This window comes from Panthera pardus, unplaced genomic scaffold (genome assembly GCF_024362965.1).
Source record: "Panthera pardus isolate Hobbes unplaced genomic scaffold, ASM2436296v1 HiC_scaffold_16, whole genome shotgun sequence".
Taxonomy (NCBI): Eukaryota; Metazoa; Chordata; class Mammalia; order Carnivora; family Felidae; genus Panthera; species Panthera pardus.
Genome location: NW_026526721.1, coordinates 114,071,658 through 114,092,668, shown reverse-complemented (window position 1 = coordinate 114,092,668; position 21,011 = coordinate 114,071,658). Strand labels below are relative to the sequence as shown.

At 38.6% G+C, this 21,011-nt stretch overlaps 1 protein-coding gene across 5 annotated transcripts in view; it reads right to left on the bottom strand.

The window, feature by feature from the left end:
* Nucleotides 1-21,011, bottom strand: part of LOC109260760 (ceruloplasmin) — a 90,784-nt gene that overhangs the window by 32,826 nt on the left and 36,947 nt on the right. For 4 of the 5 annotated variants that reach the window (XM_053903728.1, XM_019439202.2, XM_019439217.2 and 1 more), the window contains exons 10-18: nucleotides 16,472-16,622; nucleotides 14,949-15,161; nucleotides 13,555-13,762; nucleotides 9,276-9,415; nucleotides 7,838-7,966; nucleotides 5,130-5,236; nucleotides 3,422-3,638; nucleotides 2,394-2,533; nucleotides 1,073-1,235 (exon numbers count right to left, since the gene is read on the bottom strand). In XM_053903728.1, the coding sequence (XP_053759703.1) occupies nucleotides 1,073-1,235; nucleotides 2,394-2,533; nucleotides 3,422-3,638; nucleotides 5,130-5,236; nucleotides 7,838-7,966; nucleotides 9,276-9,415; nucleotides 13,555-13,762; nucleotides 14,949-15,161; nucleotides 16,472-16,622 (1,468 nt within the window). Of the gene's footprint in view, nucleotides 1-465; nucleotides 677-1,072; nucleotides 1,236-2,393; nucleotides 2,534-3,421; nucleotides 3,639-5,129; nucleotides 5,237-7,837; nucleotides 7,967-9,275; nucleotides 9,416-13,554; nucleotides 13,763-14,948; nucleotides 15,162-16,471; nucleotides 16,623-21,011 lie in introns of those variants that run through there. The other variant, XM_019439212.2, reaches the window with a different exon arrangement.

Sequence of the window (21,011 nt, the reverse complement as noted above, 5' to 3'; positions counted from 1 at the left end):
CCTGCAGCCACACAGTGGGAATTTCACTCTATAGAACACATTTTGTGAATATCCACTAAAGGGCTGTTCATTTTCTTGTGCTTCCTGTGCTTATGTGTATGCACATAGGAGGGAGTATTATTGCTGGGGTGGGAAAAACAGGGAATTTAGATTCAATTTTTTTTCCCTGGATCTTTGCTATGGTCTAAATGTTTGTGTCCCCCCCCCCCCCAAATTCCTATGTTGAAAACCGAATGCCCATGGTGACAGTATTACCTGGTAGGGCCTTTGGGAAGTGATTAGGCTTCCCATGAGGTGGAACCCTCATGAATGAGATTAGTGCCCTTATCAAAGAGGTCCCAAAGAGCTAGTTAATCTCTTCCACCACGTAAAGATATAATAAGAAGTCTGCAACCCAGAAAAGGACTCTCATCCAACCATGCTGTCACCCTGATCTCAGATTAACAGCGTCCAGAACCATGAAAATAAATATACACTGTTTATAAGCTACCTAGTCCGGTATTTTGTTATAGCAGCCTGAATGGACTAAGACAATCTCGACAAACAATAATCAGTAATGCTTCTCTTCACCCTAGAAGTGCAGAAAGGCATCATTTCTGCCTGATTGACTATTTGAAATTATATTGACGGGGTGGAGGGGCGGGAGGGGGTAGCTTTCTTGTGTACCAGGTACTACCTAGAAAAAGAAGTTAAATGTTTTCTATTAAGAAAGGAATTAAATTTAAACGTGTCTTTTGTAAGTCACAGTTAGTGTTTTGGCAAATAATATGACCACTCCCTTATATCAGTTTTAGGAATAATTACCCTGCCTCACATTGGTGTCAGTTTGTGTTAGCTCAGAGACTACTGGTGCTATGATCAGTACCTGCCGACAGAAGATAAGCAGTATCCCATAGCATTTAGCAGTAAAAAAAAAAATTTTTTTTTAAATTCCTGTTTGGAGGTAGAGGAGGATGAAATCAGGGCAGCAAATTCAAAAATGCTTCCTGTTGGGGGAAGTATTTAGGCAAAGTAATGCATCTTAATTATACTGGTGATATATGACTTCTTCAATTACTAACTCAATATTCACCTTCATTTGGTAGAACCGTGTAAGTAGTTTCCATTCCAGCATGAATGTGGTCAGTCACATGGCAGTGGAGTAACCAGATTCCAGGTGTTTGTGGAAACATTTCTAGAGTTTGGAAGGTCCCAGGGAAAATGTCGAAGACATCAGACCTATAGATGCCCCTGTGCTTAATTAGAAAAATGACAAATATTATATAATGTTTATTATATGTGAGAGTTCATTCAAGTAATCTTCCATGGACCATTTCAAGGATATTAGAAAAATGGATGAATCCATAAAAAAAAAAAAAAAAAAGAATGAGACCCTGTGCATTTGACCCTGTGCATTTCTATGTCTAATACAAACAGTGAGATATGTGGTCTTTGTACTCCTGCTAAATGCCTGGGGGGATGGTCCATTTGGTGGGTGTGAAGGAAAAATGTGATGAGAGTGAACTCATCCATTAGGACCACCTGGCATCTCTTACACTTCAACTCTGGTTTGCCTTTTTATCAGAGCACTTGAGTTACAAAAGGGAATTTAGCTCTGGCCTTACTTCAGTCCTAATCTCACATTTGCTGGACCTATTCTAGATTAGCTGGTCTGTGAAACTTTATGACAAGGAGGGTAATGCAGGGAGCAAAAAAAAAAGGAGGCCAGTGGAGAAGCCAGAACCAGGGGAAGTTCAGGTAGAGTCTAGATTAGACACAGATACTTGGAGGGTATTTCTGTAGGGACAGAATTGAAAGTCCAATAGGAATATATCATCTATATAAACCAAAGTACATATAACAAAATGGCCTTTTCTGCAATGGGCTTTGTGGTAGCTTCTGACTTTTCTACATTAACTCAAAAGTAAGAAAAAGGAGCTATTGACTCCTGCTGAAATCAGCGCTAGGTGAGAAGTAGAAGTAGCATTGAGATCTAGGGACTTAATCAGTTGCATGACACCAAAATGATCTTCTCGTTTACTTCAGGCCATTTAGGATTCAGAAATTAGAATAAGTAAAGGTTACAATAAAGTCTTGTCTCCACTTTCTGATTCATCATTATATGAACATTCCTAACCTCTCTGCCAACAATTCTATTTGAATGCCTTGCCCAGGAATATGTGAGCAGAACTCCATGAAAACCCACTAAAAACTGTAAATCCAAGGAGAAGCCCAATGTGTTACAAAGGGTGGTAACAGCAATTGAAATTGCTGTGTGCCACACTCCTTGAAAATAATTTAGTTGTCTCCTGAAACCTCTAACTTTTCATTAGTCTTCCTGAGGATATATTTTCTTTATTTGTATTCAAACATTTTCCAAAAGAGCAAGAATAAAGACCATGGATCACTCCTACCTTGTATTCGAAGCTGTGGCCGTGAAAATGTACAGAGTGCAAGTCTATTTCATTGCCCATTCCCATCAGATACCAATTGACTTCATCTCCCACATGCATTGTGAGGCCTTGTAGGTTCCCGAACATTCTTCCATTAATAGCTGAGGAAAGCACATGACTTTTTTTACCTTTCAGGATTTTTTATTTAAAACATTTTTTTAAGTTTATTTATTTATTTTGAAAGAGAGAATATGAGTGGGGGAAGTGCAGAGAGAGAGGGGAACTGGGGACCTGAAATGGGCTCAGTGCGCACAGCAGAAAGCCCGATGCAGGGCTTGAACTCATGGACCATGAGATCATGACCTGAGCCAAAGTCAGATGTTTAACCGACTGAGCCACCCAGGTGCCCCTACCTTTTGGGATATTTTAAATCAACAGTTATTTCACTGAAAATATGATTACTAGGTTAACGTATGGGATCTTTTTGAGGTAATGGGAATTACTTCACTACAGATGGGGAAATGAATACTTAAAGGTCAGTAATGTCGCACTGCTCTTCTAGTCACTTAGTGCCGAAAGCCTTTATCCTAATTGTGAATTTAAAAGGGAATGACACTTTGGAATTGGGAGAGAAGTTAATAGATGGTTTTGCAGAGAGTCCCCTTTTTGCTTTGAACAGAATTCTACCTCACAAAGTGAGGCAGAATTGGTTTATTATAAAATGAAACAAATGATTGGGACACCTGGGTGGCTCAGTCAGTTAGGCGTCCGACTTTGGATTAGGTCATGATCTCACGGTCCCTGAGTTTGAGCCCCGCGTCCGGCTCTGGGCTGACAGCTCAGAGCCTGGAGCCTGCTTCGGATTCTGTGTCTCCCCCTCTCTCTGCCCCTCCCCCATTCATGCTCTGTCTCTGTCTCAAAAATAAATAAACGTTAAAAAAAATTTTTTATAAATAAAAAAAATAAAATGAAACAAATGAATAGTCTCCAAACTAATTTTATTTGAAAGAAAAAAAGGGAAAAATGGGGTTTAAAACAATGTATCATACCGTGCATCTTATTGCTTTCTATGAATTCCTCATCATCTTTGTTTACTTTCTCAGGGTGCTCAGAGTATGTTTTGATGTTGTCATCTATATACCAGGATTCATTTTCATCAAAAACAAAAAACAGAAGAGAAAATTCCAGTTTCGTTATAGGATTGAATATTTTCATGTAATGTGTCCGACAAACAATCAGTGGGCCAATTAATCCACTATAAAGATCCTGAAAACAAGCAAAAACTTCAGTCATCTTTGTGATGTAGGTCAGCATTTCAGAGAACTGGGACCTCAGGAATTTAGAAGGACTGATTTAAGTAGTAGACGTGGACTAATGTGGTGCTGTCAGGCCAGTCACTTCCCACTTGTAGTTAAACTGGATGAATGGTGAGTAGTAGGCAGGTCGGATGGGTGATGCTGAAGTAACAGAAATGTGTGCAGAGGCCAAATACTGGCTCAGCTAATGAGCAGTATGTACGTATGTATGTATGTGGCAATTTAAAAGAACCCCAAATAAACAGTGCTTGTCTGCCTATTCCATCTAGCAAGCACCGTGCCAGTATTTAAATAACCAGAGATAAACAAAGCCCCTGCCGTCCAGGAGCTCAGTCAGTAGGGAAAATAGAGGATAGAAGAAATGGATCACTTGTTGTGATGGAGGTACATGAAGTGCTAATGAACATGGAGGAAGAAGACCATGATTGACTTTAGTCTATGGGAAGTTTGATTTGCCTGGGTGTCAGGAATGGCCTGTGAGGTCTGGAAGGGCCTTTGAGCTGTATCGTGTTCAGGAATTTTAGATTTTATCTTAGGGGTCATAGGTAGCCATTGAACATTGAACATGGAATGGCAATATATTTGCATTTTAGGCCAGTCATCCTAGTGGTGGAGTGAAGGAAGGATTGAAGGAGGAAGAGGCTGGAGCCTGGGAGACCACTGCAGTAGTCAAACGAATGACAAGGACATGATCTACGGAGACAGAAGGAATAGACTGAACTACATGTAGGTGGGTGAATCACCTGGGTGAACCAGGTGGAAGAATCAGACACTTCCTGCCCAACATTCTAGCTTGAACAAATGAGTAGATTTGTAACTCATGGTAATACTTATTGCAACAGGAAACACAAGAAGAGGTGGAGAAGAATCTCAATTCCGTTTTAGAGTTGCTGTGTTTCCAGTGCCTGCGGGACATGCTGGTAATGTTCAGTAGGCTGGTGTATGGGCAGGTCTGGAACTCAGGAGAGAGATTTGGACTCGAGATTTAATTCTACGAAAGAATCTTGGAACAAGTTCTGTTTTGCAGTTGTTGAGCGGTTTGTTGGCTTTGAAATATTTAATCACATAGCCTTAATTGTGCTGGAATGACCCCTGAGACCAACATTTTTATTACCAGGCAGTAATAGAGCTCTGAAATCACGTACCTCAGTTCTTTGAGCTTAATGTGTTCTTATATCAAAAGGAAAATAAAATACTGTATTGATTAGTATTTGATTCTGCATTACCCATAACCAGCAGTCATAGTGTTGATACAGCTATAACTGTATCCTTAAAAAGAAACAAACCAAAAAATGAAACCAAAGTAAATTGTAGAGCAGCTTACTTACTTTCCTGGGACTTTAAGATGGAATTGGGTCATAGGAAAACTGTAATCTCATCTTCCTTCAACTGTGTGTCTATTTGGGGGATTTGTACAAAACACAGAGGATCTAAATTTTACCTTAACTTGATCCACCGTTGAATAGTAAGCCCATGGAATACAAGCAGAATCCTCTGTTCCAGCTCCAGATCTTTCTGGGATTTTCCATATGTACGTGTGAGTTTCACCTAAATTAATCAAATGTTAATGTATCTGGTTTTTTTGGTTATATATATATATATACACACACACACATACTAAGTCTTGAGAATGAGTGACCTAGAAACTGGAAATGTCAAGGTAAGTAGTTTTAAAAAGCAATGGCACTCAATTATTTTCAGGAATTTAGTTTAAAGACAAACTGTAAGACATAGACTTACATAGACTTACTGACATAGAAAGACTTTTAGACTTTCTTTGTCAATTATGAATTAACTAGCCATGACACACATGTACCGCCAAGCCAGGAGGTGGCAATACCAATATCACAATTTGGGGGAACTTTGGAACAGATCTTTTTTTTAGCTTGAACTATGTTTCTGTAAAACACCATTTTCAACTCTCAAGTGATCTCCCGCAGTGTAAGACCCTTCCCCAAGACGTCTCTGTGTTTGTATCTGGACTGCCCTGAGTAATTCCCTTGGCTTCACCATGGCCTTCCTTTTCTCCTTTTTCACTATCATCCCTAGCAATTCCACAGTTTCTGGTGAGGAGCCATTAGATTTCGTGACCTCGTCTCTGGTCTGTCTCATTCTGTCGTACAATACGCTGCTCTGTCACGGCTCTGTCACATACAGGACACCACCACACCTTGGACCTTGACAGTTTGGAGATAGCCAGTTACTCTACCCTTCCTGTTGCCAAGGCCTTTACCTTCTTCCATTTGCACTGGGCTCTTTTCCAGCCTGATGTCGGCTTCTAGTCACCTCAGGGATTGCTGTCCCACTGCTCACCAGACCCTGACTTTCAGCTGTGGCCACCCACTGTCCACTCCATTTATACAGACCTCACCATTACATATTCATGCTGGCAGACTTTAGTTAGCCAGAGTCTGACAAGCCTTTTCTAGGGAATCAAGCGGGACAGGAGGGGTGGTCTCAAGGGATGCAGCAGACTCTTTCCGTCTTCCTCAAGTCCCGCATCCTACCTGCCCCTACCTCCTCACCCTTTTTCTAAGCAGAACATTTCACTGACAATATGGCATACATTCACCACCTGAACATATTGTCTCTTCATCTATGCTCTTATTCTCATAAGCCCCAAAATAATATTTCCTCCTCTTCTCCATTCCCCAACCTGCTCTGCCACTCATGGTAGATGCCCAAAACCTTGGTACAGTCCTTGATTCCTCCTTCCCTAACCTGTCCTAATGCCCAATCTTTCAGCAGGGGCTGTTAGCACCACCTTTAAAATAGAGCCGAATATGACAACTCACCACTTCAGCTGCTTCCACCCTGGTCCAAGCCTTATTATTATTATTTTTTTAACCCAGATTATGGCAATAGCCCTCTAATTGCTCCTTGATTCCGCCCTTTTCCTCTGTAGTCACTTACCTACACTTCAGCCACAAGAGGCCTTTACAAAGTGTTCATCAGATCATCATTCTCTGACTCAAATCTTCACATGGTTAATAGTATAAAATCTAAGGTCCTAACCTTGGCCTCTGAGGTTCCCCTTCTTCCTACTGCATCTGGCCCCTGCCCTCCCTGGATCTCATCATGTCACATTCTGTCCCCCCGTTTGCTCTGCTCTGGCCTCTGGCCTCCTTGCTGTTTCTCAGACAAACCAAGCCCTTTACCATCTCACAACCTGGGGTGCTCTTCCCCTATAAGTCCCTGTGGCTCATTACTTACCATTTAGGTATCTTCACCACTGGCGCTTCCTCAAAGAAGGGACTTCCTGACCACCCTACCTAAAATAGCACCCTTGTTACTCTCTCTCATCCGCTGTAATCTTTAGCACTTTTCACAGCTTGGTATTATGTATACATTTTATTGTTTATTTCTTTTGGAAGAATGTGACACTCACAGGGAAGGGCTTTTTATCTCCATTCCCCTAAACTGACCTGAGCAACTTCATAGAGTAATTTATTTTTTCTCACTCATTTTTTTTCTCACTCATTTGACATATTTGGGAACTGTTAGATTACTAAGAAATGGCACTTTCCAAGAAAGCCAACTTTACAACTAATAGAAGAAAAATATAGTTTTTAATTAAAGTAAAAACACACATGTATTTCATCTGTTCTGGCTTTTACACTGTGTTAAAGTTATTGAGTTCCTAGTACATGCCAGATATGGGGCTAGAACTGAAGGCTTTAAAATGTCACATGGCAGTCTCTGCCCTTAGGATCCTGCCTTCAGATACAAGGCACGGAAGCATTCAACCACACACAAGTGTAGTAAATGCTGTCTTGGCGTGGAGGGATCATTTCTGCTGACTCAGCCTTGAGTATTTGTAGATGCCCAGTATCCTCAGATCTTTTCCTCACATTTCTCCTGTGGATCTTTCTCTTCTTCTCTCCTTCCCTCCCTCCTTCCTCCCTCCCTTCCTTCTTTCACTCCTCCCCTCCTCTCTTCCCTCCCCTCATCTCCCCTCCCCTCTCCTCTCATGTGCATGGAGACATACACACGGATACGCATCTCTGTATGCTCTCTTAACCACCTCCTTCACTTTCTCAAGACACTCATTTGGAAGGAATACCTCTCTGATAACAGTCATTTGTGGAAAGCCTGTAAGGTCTACTAAAATGCATGAAATGCAACACCCCCCCCCCCCCCAATGAGTACCTGGTAAAGTTGGAGTAACTATAGAATTCTCTGTTTTCACCCCATGGGCATGTATTGAGTAAGGCCTTGTGGCCATGTTTTTAAAGATAATTACAACTTCGTCTCCAACATTTGCATGAAGTTGTGGACCTGGAAAGAGCAAAAAAGAAGAGTGGTTTATATGCTTGTCAGATTGGAGGTTCTAACTCAGTAATAGAAGCAAAGACCAGGTAGCTTTCTTAGCATGAAGGCCAGAGTCTGTGTCCCCCACCCCCTCCATTGTGGCTTCATACTTTACTGTTAGGTTTATATCTGGCCTCAGAGGATTCAGAATAAAAACACTAGTAATGATTGCCGCTACAGATGGAAACCAGGGATGCATCTCTCATCAAGAGTCCTACTGGAGGTTTTGGCCTGAAAGTCCCCTGCAGGACAGTGGCCTAACCCTGGTGAGCCAGCTGTGACCCTACCCTGGCCAGAAGTCATTGTGCAGCACTTGCTCTCATTTCTCAGCAGTTGGGCTTCCAGAACTTCCTGAGTGTGAATTGATGGCAGTACTGCATTTAGAAGGGTGAGTGGGTCTACCCCTCCAATTTCCACCCCCTCTCTAGCCAATCTTAGCTTGTCTGCTGCTTAGAGAATTTCTGTGACCCAGCAACAATGCCATTCCCCTTGGGTGTCTTATTCCAGGGGCTAAGGGTAATCAAATCCCAGGGTACTCTGTTAGTATGGACATAGAGTGGGGTTGGGAGTGATGTCCCCTGCCCTTGATGATTTTCAAGAAACTTCCCAAGAGCAGTGTTGGTCAAACTCTTCGACATTCTCTTTTAAAATGGTTCCTGAGGGGCGCCTGGGTGGCTCAGTCGGTTAAGCGTCTGACTTCAGCTCAGGTCATGATCTCATGGTTCGTGGGTTCAAGCCCCACATTGAGCTCTGTGCTGACAGCTTGGATCCTGGCACCTGCTTTGGATTCTGCATCTCCCTCTCTCTCTGTTCCTCCCCTGCTCTCACTCTGTCTCTTTCTCAAAAATATATAAAGATTTTAAAAAAAATTTAAAATGGTTCCTGAAAAATGGAAGGCAACTTTTCCCATGCCTTGTGCACGGTAACACTTTTTCCTATATTTCCTGGTCTACATCTACATTTCTTTTTCTTGGCGTTACTCACTTACATGGCAATTTTAAAGCAAATAGCGATGACTTGGGAGTGGGATGAGGGGTGGAATAAGAGGGAGAAATTTTCTTTTCTCAATGTCTAATAATAAATTGTTCATGAGAGAAACAAGCAATATTTTTATTATGCCATATTCTTTAGTGCGTATAGGCTCCTTGTTTTTATTGCATAAATTTTACTTTCATTTGAATACCTTTGATCTATGAACTGGGAAATTAAACCCAGGGACATGTATTTTAATGTACATAGCACCACATCGTTACCCCACTCCTGATGATTAGAGTACCTAGAATTCCCAGGTGTTCTTCGTTAGCCTTTCTTTCCACTGGAACTCTGAACGTGCTGTCGGTGTATTGCCGATACACAACTTTCTTGTACTTCGAGCCTATGTAAAATTCTTCCTTATCTAAAAATGCATTTGAAACACTTAAACAAAACACACACACATCTGAGGTTAGTATCTGTCTTAATGAAAGTAGAAGTTGAGTTTTAAATCTTGAATATAGTTTTTATTTAAGTAATTATGCTAATTTTTAATATCACTCTCACATTCCAGCAATAAAGAATAATCTAGAAATACATAGGGGTGCACTATAAAGGAGAACTACAGACAAATTTCCCTGATGAACATGGATGCAAAAATCCTCAACAAGTTACTAGCCAACCAGATCCAACGCTACATTAAAAAAACTTATTCACCATGACCAAATAGGATTTATACCTGGGATTCAGGGCTGGTTCAATATCCATAAAACAATCAACGTGATACATCAGATCAATAAAAGAAAGCACAAGAACCACGTGATCCTCTCAATAGATGCAGAGAAAGCATTTGACAAAATACAGTATCCTTTCTTGATAAAAACCCTCAAGAAAGTAGGGATAGAAGGGTCATACCTTGAGATCATAAAAGCCATATATGAATGACCCAACACTAATATCTCCTTAATGGGGAAAAACTGAGAGCTTTCCCCCTAAGGTCAGGAACAAGACAGGGATGTCCACTCTCGCCACTGTTATTCAACATAGTATTGTAAGTCTTAGTCTCAGCAGTCAGACAACACATAGGAATAAAAGGCATCTAAATCGTCCAGGAGGAAGTCAAACATTCATTCTTCACAGATAACATGATACTATATACGGAAAACCCAAAAGATTCCACCAAAAAACTGCTAGAACTGATCCATGAATTCAGCAAAGTCACAGGATATAAAATCAATGCACAGCAATCAGTTGCATTCCTGTATACCAATAATGAAGCAACAGAAAGAGAAATCAAGGAATCAATCCCATTTATAATTGCGCCAACAAACATAAAATACCTAGGAATAAACATAAGCGGAGAAGTGAAAAATCTATACACTGTAAACTATAGAAAGCTTATGAAAGAAATTTAAGAAGACACACAAAAAAAGAAAGATAATCCATGCTCCTGGATTGGAAGAACAAATATTGTTAAAATGTCAATACTCCCCAAAGCAATCTACATATTCAATGCAATCCCTATCAAAATAACACCAGCATTCTTCACAGAGCTAGAACAAACAATCTTAAAATTTGTATGGAACCAGAAAAGAACCTGAATAGCCAAAGCAATCCTGAAAAAGAAAACCAAAGTGGAGAAATCACACTCCTGGCTTCAAGATGTATTACAAAGCTGTAATCAAGACAGTATGGTACTGGCACAAAAACAGACACTCAGATCAATGGAACAGAATAGAGAACCCAGAAATGGACCCACAAACATATGGCCAACTAATCTTTGACAAAGCAGGAAGGGATATCCAATGGAATAAAGACAATCTCTTTAGCAAATGGACAGTGACATGCAGAAAAATAAACCTGGACCACTTTCTTACACCAGACACAAAAATAAACTCAAAATGGATGAAAGACCTAAATGTAAGACAGGAAGCCATCAAATTCCTAGAGGAGAAAGCAGGCAAAAACTTCTTTGACCTTGGCTGCAGCAACTTCTTACTCAACATGTCTCCCGAGGCAAGGGAAGCCAAAGCAAAAATGCACTATTGGGACCTCATCAAAATAAAAACTTCTGCACAGCAAAGGAAACAATCAGAAAAACTAAAAGGTAACCGACGGAATAGGAGAAGATATGTGCAAATGACATATCAGAAAACAGGATAGTATCCAAAATCTATAAACTTCTCAAACTCAACACCCAAAAAAAAATAATCCAGCGAAGAAATGGGCAAAAGACAGGAATAGACACTTCTCCAAAAAAGACATACAGATGGCTACCAGACCCATGAGAAAATGTTCAACATCACTTTTCATCAGGGAAATACAAATCAAAACCACAATGAGATATCACCTCACACCTGTCAGAATGGCTAACATTAACAACTCAGGCAACAACAGATGTTGGCAAGGATGCAGAGAAAGAGGATCTCTTTTTCCCTGCTGGTGGGAATGAAAACTGGGGCAGCTACTCTGGAAAACAGTATGGATGTCCCTCAAACAATTAAAAATAGAACTACCCTGCAACCAAGCAATTGCACTACTAGGTAATTTACCCAAGGGATACAGGTATGCTGTTCTGAAGGGGCACATGCACCCCAATGTTTATAGCAGCACTATTAACAATAGCCAAAGTATGGAAAGAGCCCAAATGCCATCGATGGATGAATGGATAAAGAGGAGGTGGTATGCATATACAATGGAGTATTACTCAGTGATCAAAAAGAATGAAATCTTGCCATTTGCAACCACGTGGATGGTAACTGGAGGGTATTATGCTAAGTGAAATTAGTCAGAGAAAGACAAATATCATATGAATTCACTCATATGAGGAATTTAAGATACCAAACAGATAAACATAAGGGAAGGGAAGCAATATATATAATATAAAAAGAGGGAGGGGGAAAAACATAAGAGACTCTTAAATATAGAGAACAGAGGGTTGCTGGAGGGGTTGTGGGAGGAGGGATGGCCTAAATGGGTAAGGGGCATTAAGGAAGACACTTGTTGGAATCAGCACTGGGTGTTATACATAGGGGTTGAATCACTGGAATCTACTCCTGAAATCATTGTTTCACTAACTTAGATGTAAATTAAAAAATAAAAGATTAATTAAAAAAACTGGAATCTACTCCTGAAATCATTGTTGCACTATATGCTAACTAACTTAGATGTAAATTAAAAAATAAAAGATTAATTAATTAAAAAAAAAAAGAAATAGATAGGGGTGGTAAAAAGGGAGTGGAGCCATCTGAGTGCTGGCCTTGACTCTTCCATTAGATAATGACCTCCATCTAGTTATTGCCTGTTGCAGCCTCAGTTTCCTCATCCCTAAAATGAGGTATGAGATGAGATGATATCTAAGGTTTCTCTACAGTTCTAAAATTCTGCACCCATATTTCATCAGTGAAGTGTTCTCTCATTACTTTTGTCTGGTTTATAAGAACTGAAGTGGCCCAGTGTTCCCAGCCACTCCCTTTATCTAACGTTTTCATTGACTCTTCATGGCTCCTTCAGCCTTTTGACTATTTCACCATCACTTGAAATAACCTTTTACTACTTTACACTGCAGTCAAACTAACCAGCTAACCTTTGCTTAGCTATAGGCTACCAGTCATTTTGTACACCCCAGATCTGAACACATGCCCATCCCGATCTCTCAAATCCTTTCCAGGAAAGGTTAGTACATGGCGTATGAGGTGATAGAGGGAAAAGTGGTTAGAAAAGTCTAAAAGAAGTGTCAGGTGATACTGTTTTAAATGTAGTTTCTGAAGCTCTAATAATGATCGTTTACTTACATTTATTCACAATGAACATACTTTTTACATCCATCATGTACATGTTATTGGCGGTTTTGAACCATATTTTCCCTATAAATTCTTGGAGGACAGAGATCCTGTCTACTATACTGCCCTCAAGAATTTAAAATATTCTTAAAATAGTTTTAAGAATGTAAAATAACTGGGGCACCTAGGTGGTTCAGTCAGTTAAGCATCTGACTTCGGCTTAGGTCATAATCTCCATGGTTTGTGAGTTCGAGCCCACATTGGGCTCTGTGCTCCAGCTCAGAGCCTGGAGCCTGCTTCGGATTCTGTCTCATTCTCTCTCTGCCCCCTCCCCCCACTTATGCTCTGTCTCTCAAAAATAAATGAATGTAAAAAAAATCTTTTAAAGAATGTAAAATAACTGATTACTAGAGTGATAAGGAAATCTTTGAAGGAAAGATAAGATACGCAGCAAATGGCTGATAAGGAAAATAATATTTTAGCTTTGAATTTAGGCATTGATTTTTGTTTAAGTTTAAAAGTCAATAGCAAGATATGGGCACATGAATATAAAAAGACAATCCAACAGAAAAGAAAGTGAGATGAATGACTATAAAGAATCAAATAAGGTAGAGATTTTCCTGTGATAAAATTGCAAGAACAGAAATTAATGAGGAAAGGATCAGGGGAAGCATTTGGTTACTGCTCTGTTGTTATTTAATGCAACTATTTGTTTTTCTACAACTGAGTGTAATTCTTAATTCTCTGAAAGAGAAAACCAAAAAAAAAGAAAAACTTAGGAATCAAAATCTGGAGAATTACTTTTGTTCTTGTAAGTGATGCAGCTCCTTTTCCCACTCCCTGCTTGGGGAATAATCCCACTCCACCTCCACTGCCGCGATGTAGTAGGTCCGCCGTCCCTGGGAGGACCATGGTTGCTCAGCCTGTTGCCTGCATGTGTTCACAGTGTATTTTTGCTTCATGCCTCCTGTATAGTGATCGGTTGTTAAGCACTCAACGTCAAATGTCCCTGAAATGGTATATAAGAGAGCATGTCACTCCTTTGTTCAGCACCTCTATGGCTCCTCAGCTCACCCAGAATCAACGCCAAAGTCCTCAATGTGGCCTCAGTTAGATGATCACATCACCTACCACTCACTCTGCTCTAGTCACAGAGGCCTCTTTGCTATTCTTAGAAGAAGTCAAGTATGTGCCTGCCTCAGGGCCTTTGTACTTGTACAAAGTGTACTTTGTACACTCCTCCCCCAATTATCCACATAGTCCATCTTCTCAATTCATTCAAGCTTCCCTTTAATTGTCAGAAAATGTTTACTCACCTTCCCCCATCAGTCAGCCCCTTTTTCTGCCCTATTTGCTCAAACCACTTAGTTTTATATACATATGTGTGTATATATATGTGTGTGTGTGTGTGTGTATGTATATGTATATATATGTGTGTGTGTGTATGTGTGTGTATACATATGTGTATACACACACACATACACACACATATAAAATCGCTTGTTGTCTGTCTCCCTGCATTAGAATTTCCACTTCACAAGGACACTTTTACATCTTTTCTTCACTGTTGTATTTATACTTGTCTAATGAATAAAGAAAGAGGTGACATTGGACTTGTCTTACGTTATAATGGCATATAATGAACCAAATAAAGCCTGAAGCAAGTTAGTGTGTTTCACATTTTGGTTAAAGTGCTTTCTTTTTGTTTTTGTTTGTTTTGCTCATTCATAACCAGACGTGCAGGTATCTCTGAATTCGCATGGCTATAGTTCTAGTACAGGACACTCAACTGCAAACAACCAACAAGCCAACACGACATGTAGGCTACAGAGAGATGACAAAAAGTTTAACTGCAGAGCTGTTATGGAAGTCATTCCCTTTTTAGTCTGATTTTTCAGCCATCTTTAAAAGGATCATAACTTAAAAAGAGACATCTCGAGGATTCTACTGTGTGGAAGTGGGAGAAACCACAATCTACTCTTCATTTGTCACACCCCCACCCTCAACAAGCAGGAAATGGACCTGTCTGGCCCATACTTAGCTAATAGTGGCCCAGACATACTCTTCAAGGGAAGGAAGGGAACTTGGGAGGTTTAGAGAAGGAATGAGTTCATCACCCAACATAGGGTTGAAAACCAAAATGACTGACATGAATCGATTCCATAGAGACTTGTCTTGACTTTAAAGAAATTCACCTTGAGCATCAGGCTGCATGAAGAGTGTAAGACTTGTTTGAGGGAAGAGGTTTCCTGTGTCTCTTCTTTCTCCTTTTGACAGATATGTGTTTCCTGTAAAGTAAATCCCGTGTACATCAGCCTCATTTCCAGCGCTGAATAAGTACCACACGACTGACTTTTCTTTGCACATACTGAGACCAGGCTGATTCCCATACATGAATCCATTCATGGCTGTAAAATTTGGGAAATAATATTTGGAAAGTGGTTTATCTGATGTCCCACTACACGGTGATCTCCCAGATTTTCCAGAGCCAACTCTGTTTATTTAATTTTTGAAAGACCCATTCATGCCTGCCCACCTCTTTATGTGTCTGGAGTATCTCTGAGACTTCTTGTTAGATGCAGCACTCCCTGAGTAGTCCCTGGCTGGAAGGAGAAGAGCTGAACACAGAGTCCTTGAAGTTTTGCACTGCTCTTCCCCACTAACTACTTCTTAGTCCTCTCAAGAGTCATATGTGTGAGCTCTCAAATGTATGAATAATTACAGCCGTTCCTGGGCACGGTAGACTGAGAATGTGGTTGCTGCTCTAGGATGGAAAAGTCTCTGATTCATCTTGAATAACAGGGGAGAGTAAATGCAGGAGGTTTTCTCTCACTGCTATCACTAATAGATGATACTCTCAACTCCTCCAAAATGTAAAATTGCAAACTCAAAAGGAATATCTTAATGAGTATAGATAGTACTAACTCAAAAAAAAAAAAACAAAAAACCAAACCACCAGTATCAGTTTGTAACACAACTTTACATTTGTTTCTTCTGACTACAGTGATTTTCACATGTAGTCCGTTAGCAGTGTGGGCATTCTGAATAATTAACTCACTATCTAAACCTCTAGAATTACACTGGGAGCTAAAAAGAAAATGTGATGCTAGGTTTCAATTAAATAAAAATTTCTGGAGGTTGCCCTGAGCATTAAAAAGATGGTTTTAACAATTTTGAAAAACTCCCCGGGAATTCTAATTTATAGTCATTGGTAAGAATCATTAAAGTTCATTTTCAAGAGAGGTTGTATCTTTCTTCATATTGAATAATAAAATGAGGCTGTCATTATGAAGCCACAGATGAGAAAAGCATCTAATCCAGTAGTTCTCAAGTTTAAGCAAATATCATAATGATGGAGAGGGTTTGTTAAATAGATTGCTGGCCCCACCCATAAAGTCTCTGTCAGTAGGTAGGAGTTGGGGCCCAAGAATTTGCATTTCTAACACGTCCATGGGTGATGCTGAAGCTGCTGATCCAAGGGCTACATTTTAAGAACCATGCATCTAATTGATATATTTTGCAGGTTTCATTATTCTAAATTAAGCAAAATGAGGAATAACTGACTGATAACTTAAATATCAATATTACCCTCAGAGTTGTATATAATCATTTATTTAAAATTAACCAATGGGCAAAGCTATTATCATTTTGGTTTAATTAAAAGCACTACATGGGCAGTACTGAAATAACTTAATATTGATGGATGATGTATACTTACAGTGCATCTTATTAGATTCCTGAAAGTCTTCATCTTCCTTATCTACCAGGTGAGGTGCAGTTGTAAACATTTTAATATTATCATCTAGGAGTAAACTTTCATTCTCATCAAACACTGTGGGAAATAAATAGAACTCCTTGTCTACACCTTTCTGTAAATTGAAACAAGAACAAGGAAATGAAAATAGGATAAGCGAAGCAGAGAGACTTGCATGTACACAATACTATTTCTACACAAATTCACTCAAGGAAGGATAAGAAGTTCCCATTCTTCTTTGTAGATGGGGCTCATGAAAGACTCCAGCTGACCACCAGAATTTTCATCAGCATCTATGCAGATTTTTGGTTCAACATGATGTAAGCCTCTCTCGGCGCATAAGAGTTCTGACTCTTCCTGCCCATACCAGGTAAACACACCAAAAACAATTATTAAAATAGGGGGAATATGAGCCTGTGCCAGAAATTAGGGAAGTGCCATCCGCATACATGAAAACTTGAAGAATTTCTGTAAGGCAGAGCAGGGGAAGCAGGTAGAGGGAGGAACCGTCTGAAGTGAAGAAACAGAGTGCCAAATGAGCTGGAACAGGAATTCAATCTCAGTCATCTGGACAAACATTCTCACTTCCTTTCACTTTGTCCCTGGTGAAAAATAAGCAAGCAGAAATGCTATCTGGTCTATGAAATGTTCCAATAGTTAAGAAGAAGGTAATTAGTCTAAGAAATCAAAGCATACAAGCCCCTGAAAACAGGATACTCCCTCATAGAAGAGAAACTTTAGAGATTATTACATGTCTTTTTTCTGAGATAGTTTTTTTTTTTCAGATAAAAAACATGATTATAAAATTTTTAAAATCCAACTAAAGCAGAGACCTGAAGGTTAGATCCTACAGAAAACTGAATCAATGATGGAGATAATGTTAAGAAAGCTCCCATGAATCAGAACAAAAAGATTCAAAGGTATACACAGTAATGATTTCAGAAAGAGAGACATTATAAAGGGGAAAAACATAATGATAATAAACAATAGTAGAAATGTTTACCACCATAAAAAGAAAAGACTAGAATATTCAGATTCAAAATCTTCACTGAAAACAAGGCAAAAGCAGTTATAGAGATCTATGCTTTAAAATATTCTGGCAAAATTTTTGAATTTCAGGCATAGACAATTTCTACAGTAATTCATTTTAAAAGTGTTATCACAAACACTGGACGTCTCTAGTACAATAAATGTCAGAAGAAGATGGAGTAGCATTTATATTTTTGAGGGAAAAAGATTATGATATGAAAGTTCTATATTTGGCAAAGAACAACAAAAATACATTCTTGAGTCTTGGTTGAGCAACCAATCCTTGATTTTGCATAGGATTATGATGCCAGGGTCCTGGGATCTAGCTCTGCGTTGGGCTCCATGCTGAGCATGGAGTCTGCTTAAGATTTCTCTCTCTCTCTCTCTCTCTCTCTCTCTCTCTCTCTCTCTGCGTCTCCCCTGCTCTTTCTTACTAAAACAAAATTTAAAAAAATATTAAAAACACATTCTCAGATATGTAGGGATTCCAGATGAGGACTTCTATGATCACTTGAATTCTGATCTACAGAAAAAACTTCAGGGGCACCTGGGGGGCTTAGTTGGTTAGGTGTCTGACTTCAGCTCAGGTCATGATCTCATGGTTCATGTGCTGACAGCTAAGAGCCTGGAGCCTGCTTCAGATTCTGTGTCTCCCTCTGTCTCTGCCCCTTTCCTGCTTGTGCTTTCTCTCTCTCTGTCTCTCAAAAATAAATAAACATTAAAAAAAGAAAAAGAAAAAGAAAAAACTTCAGTGACAAGTTTACAGGTCATGTTTTCTGGTCATGATGAAACAAAACTAAAAAATACTAATAAAAGGACAAAAAGTTAACAAAATTAAAAAGATCATATTTGATCCAAATTACTCGTAGATAAAAGAGGAAGAAAAAATGAATTACTAAATATTTAGTAAGCAATGTCCATGAGAACAAGGCATAATGTATGGAATATAAATAAATACGCAAACTGAAAGTCTGAAATGCTTTTTAAGTAAAACCAAATAAAAATAAATGTTTATGAATATCTGAAAATTTTAGAGAAATAAAATGGGAAAAGAAAATAGGAATTAATAAAGGCAAAAGCAGAACTGTTTAATAAATTAGAGCACAAATTAAAATGGTTAAACCTAAAAATGTATTCTTTGAAAAGACTAATAAAACACACAAACCTCTGGCAAGTCTAATAAAAAAATTGGGAGACAACCCAAATATACCACATTACTAATGAGAAAGGACTATAACCATATATATGGGGGAAGGAAAAAAGATCATTACGTACAATAAATGTGATAAGTTGATTTAGAACAAGGTAACTGAATGGACCAATATCCGTGGGTCAAATAAAAATGTGATTAAAACATAAACAAACAAAAAAACAAAAAAGAAAATCCTAACTACTTCTTTTTAAAAGTCACATACTCGAAAAAATTTTACAGGAAATTTCTTTCAAATCTAAGAATCAGGTAATTCCTATTTATTTAAACAGTTGCAAAATACTAAAAACATGGAAATATTCCCAATTTATTTAATTAAGATAGTATAAACATGATATAATAACTAAAAAAGCAAACAAAATGCAAAATATTGTCACTTATCATTTAGGAGAGAAATTGAAAATAAATTACTACCAATTTACTACAGAAATATACTGAAAAAAAAATTTAAAAACCACAGTGCTCAATAATGTTTCTCCCAAGAAATGCAAGACTGGTTCAATATTAGGAAATCTTTAATGTAGTTGGTCAGGCTTATAGGTCAAAGGAGAAAAGATACATAATAATTTCAAAGAAATCTAAAAAAAATTTTAATAAAATTTGATATTTTGACCCTAGCTATTCCCTCTGCTTTCCCTCAGATCCTTGCAAGTCTATCTCCTTGAAATTTAGATCTCCTACCTCAAATATTACATCCACCTTATCTAAACTCGGATTCCTGTTCACTATCACATTACCCTAAATAGAAATTCCATGTTCATGGATAGGAAGACTCAACACTGCCAAGTTGCCAGTTCTTCCCAATTTGATCTATAGAGTCAATGCAATTCCAATAAAAATACCAGAAAATTATTTGTAGGTATCAACAAAGTGATTCTAAAGTTTATATGGAGAGGCAAAAGACCCAAAATAGCCAACACAATATTGAAGAATAAGACTGAAAGACTGACATTGTCCAACTTCAAAAATGTCTACAATACTATAGCAATCAAGACAGTGTGGCACTGGGGCACCTGGGTGGTTCAGTTGGTTAAGTGTCTGACTCTTGATTTTGGCTCAGGTCATGATCTCATGGTTCATGAGATCAAGCCTCAAATCAAGCCCCATGTTGAGCCTCACTTTATGCTATGCACTGACAGTGTAGATCTTGCTTGGGATTTCTCTCTCCTTCTCTCTCTTCCCCTCCCTGGCTTGCATATGCTCTCTCTCTCTCTCTCTCTCTCTCTCTCCCAAAACAAATAAATAAACATTAAAAAAAAAGACAGTGTGGCAATTGGCAAAAGAATAGAACAATAAATCAGACTAGAAGTAAACTCACAGTCAACTGATCTTTGACAAAAGAGCAAAGGCAATACAAACAAAGATAGTCTTTGGAACAAATGGTGATATAACAACTGGACATCTACATGCTACAAAATAAACCTAGACACAGATCTTATGCTCTTCACAAAAATGAACTCAAAATGGATCACAGACCTAAATATAAAAGGCAAAATCATAAAGCTCCTAGACAATAGCATGAGAGAAAATCTAGATGACCTTGGTTGTAACTTTTTAGATACAACACCAAAGGCACAATCTATAAAAGAAATAATTGATAAACTGGACTTCATTAAAATTATAATTTATGCTCTATAGAAGATAATTTCAATAGAATCAAGAAAACAAGCCACAGACTGGGAGATAATATTTGCAAAAGACACATCTGACAAAGAACTGTTATGAAAAATATCAAGGAACTTTTAAAACTTCAACATTAAGAAAACAAACAACCCAATTAACCAATAGGCAAAACACCTTAACAGACACCTCACCAAAGAAGATACACAGATGGAAAATAAGCATATGAAAAGATGCTCTACTTCACATATCATTAAGGAAATGCAAATTAAAACAACAATGGGATATCACCACACACCTATCAGAATGACCAAAATCTGGAACATTGGCAACACCAAATACTGGCAAATATGTGAAACAACAGGAACTTCCATTCATTTCCACCAGGAATACAAAATGGGATAGCCATTTTGGAAGACATTTTGTGATCTCTTATAAAACTAAATACACTTTTACCATATGATCCAGCAATTAGGCTCTTTGATATTTACCCAAAGGGGCTGAAAACTTATGTCTACACAAAAACCTGCACGTGAGTGTTTATGGCATCTTTGTGCAAAATTGCCAAAACTTGGAAGTAACCAAGATGTTCTTCAGTAGGTGAATGGATAAATAATCTGTGGTACATCCACACAGTGGAATATT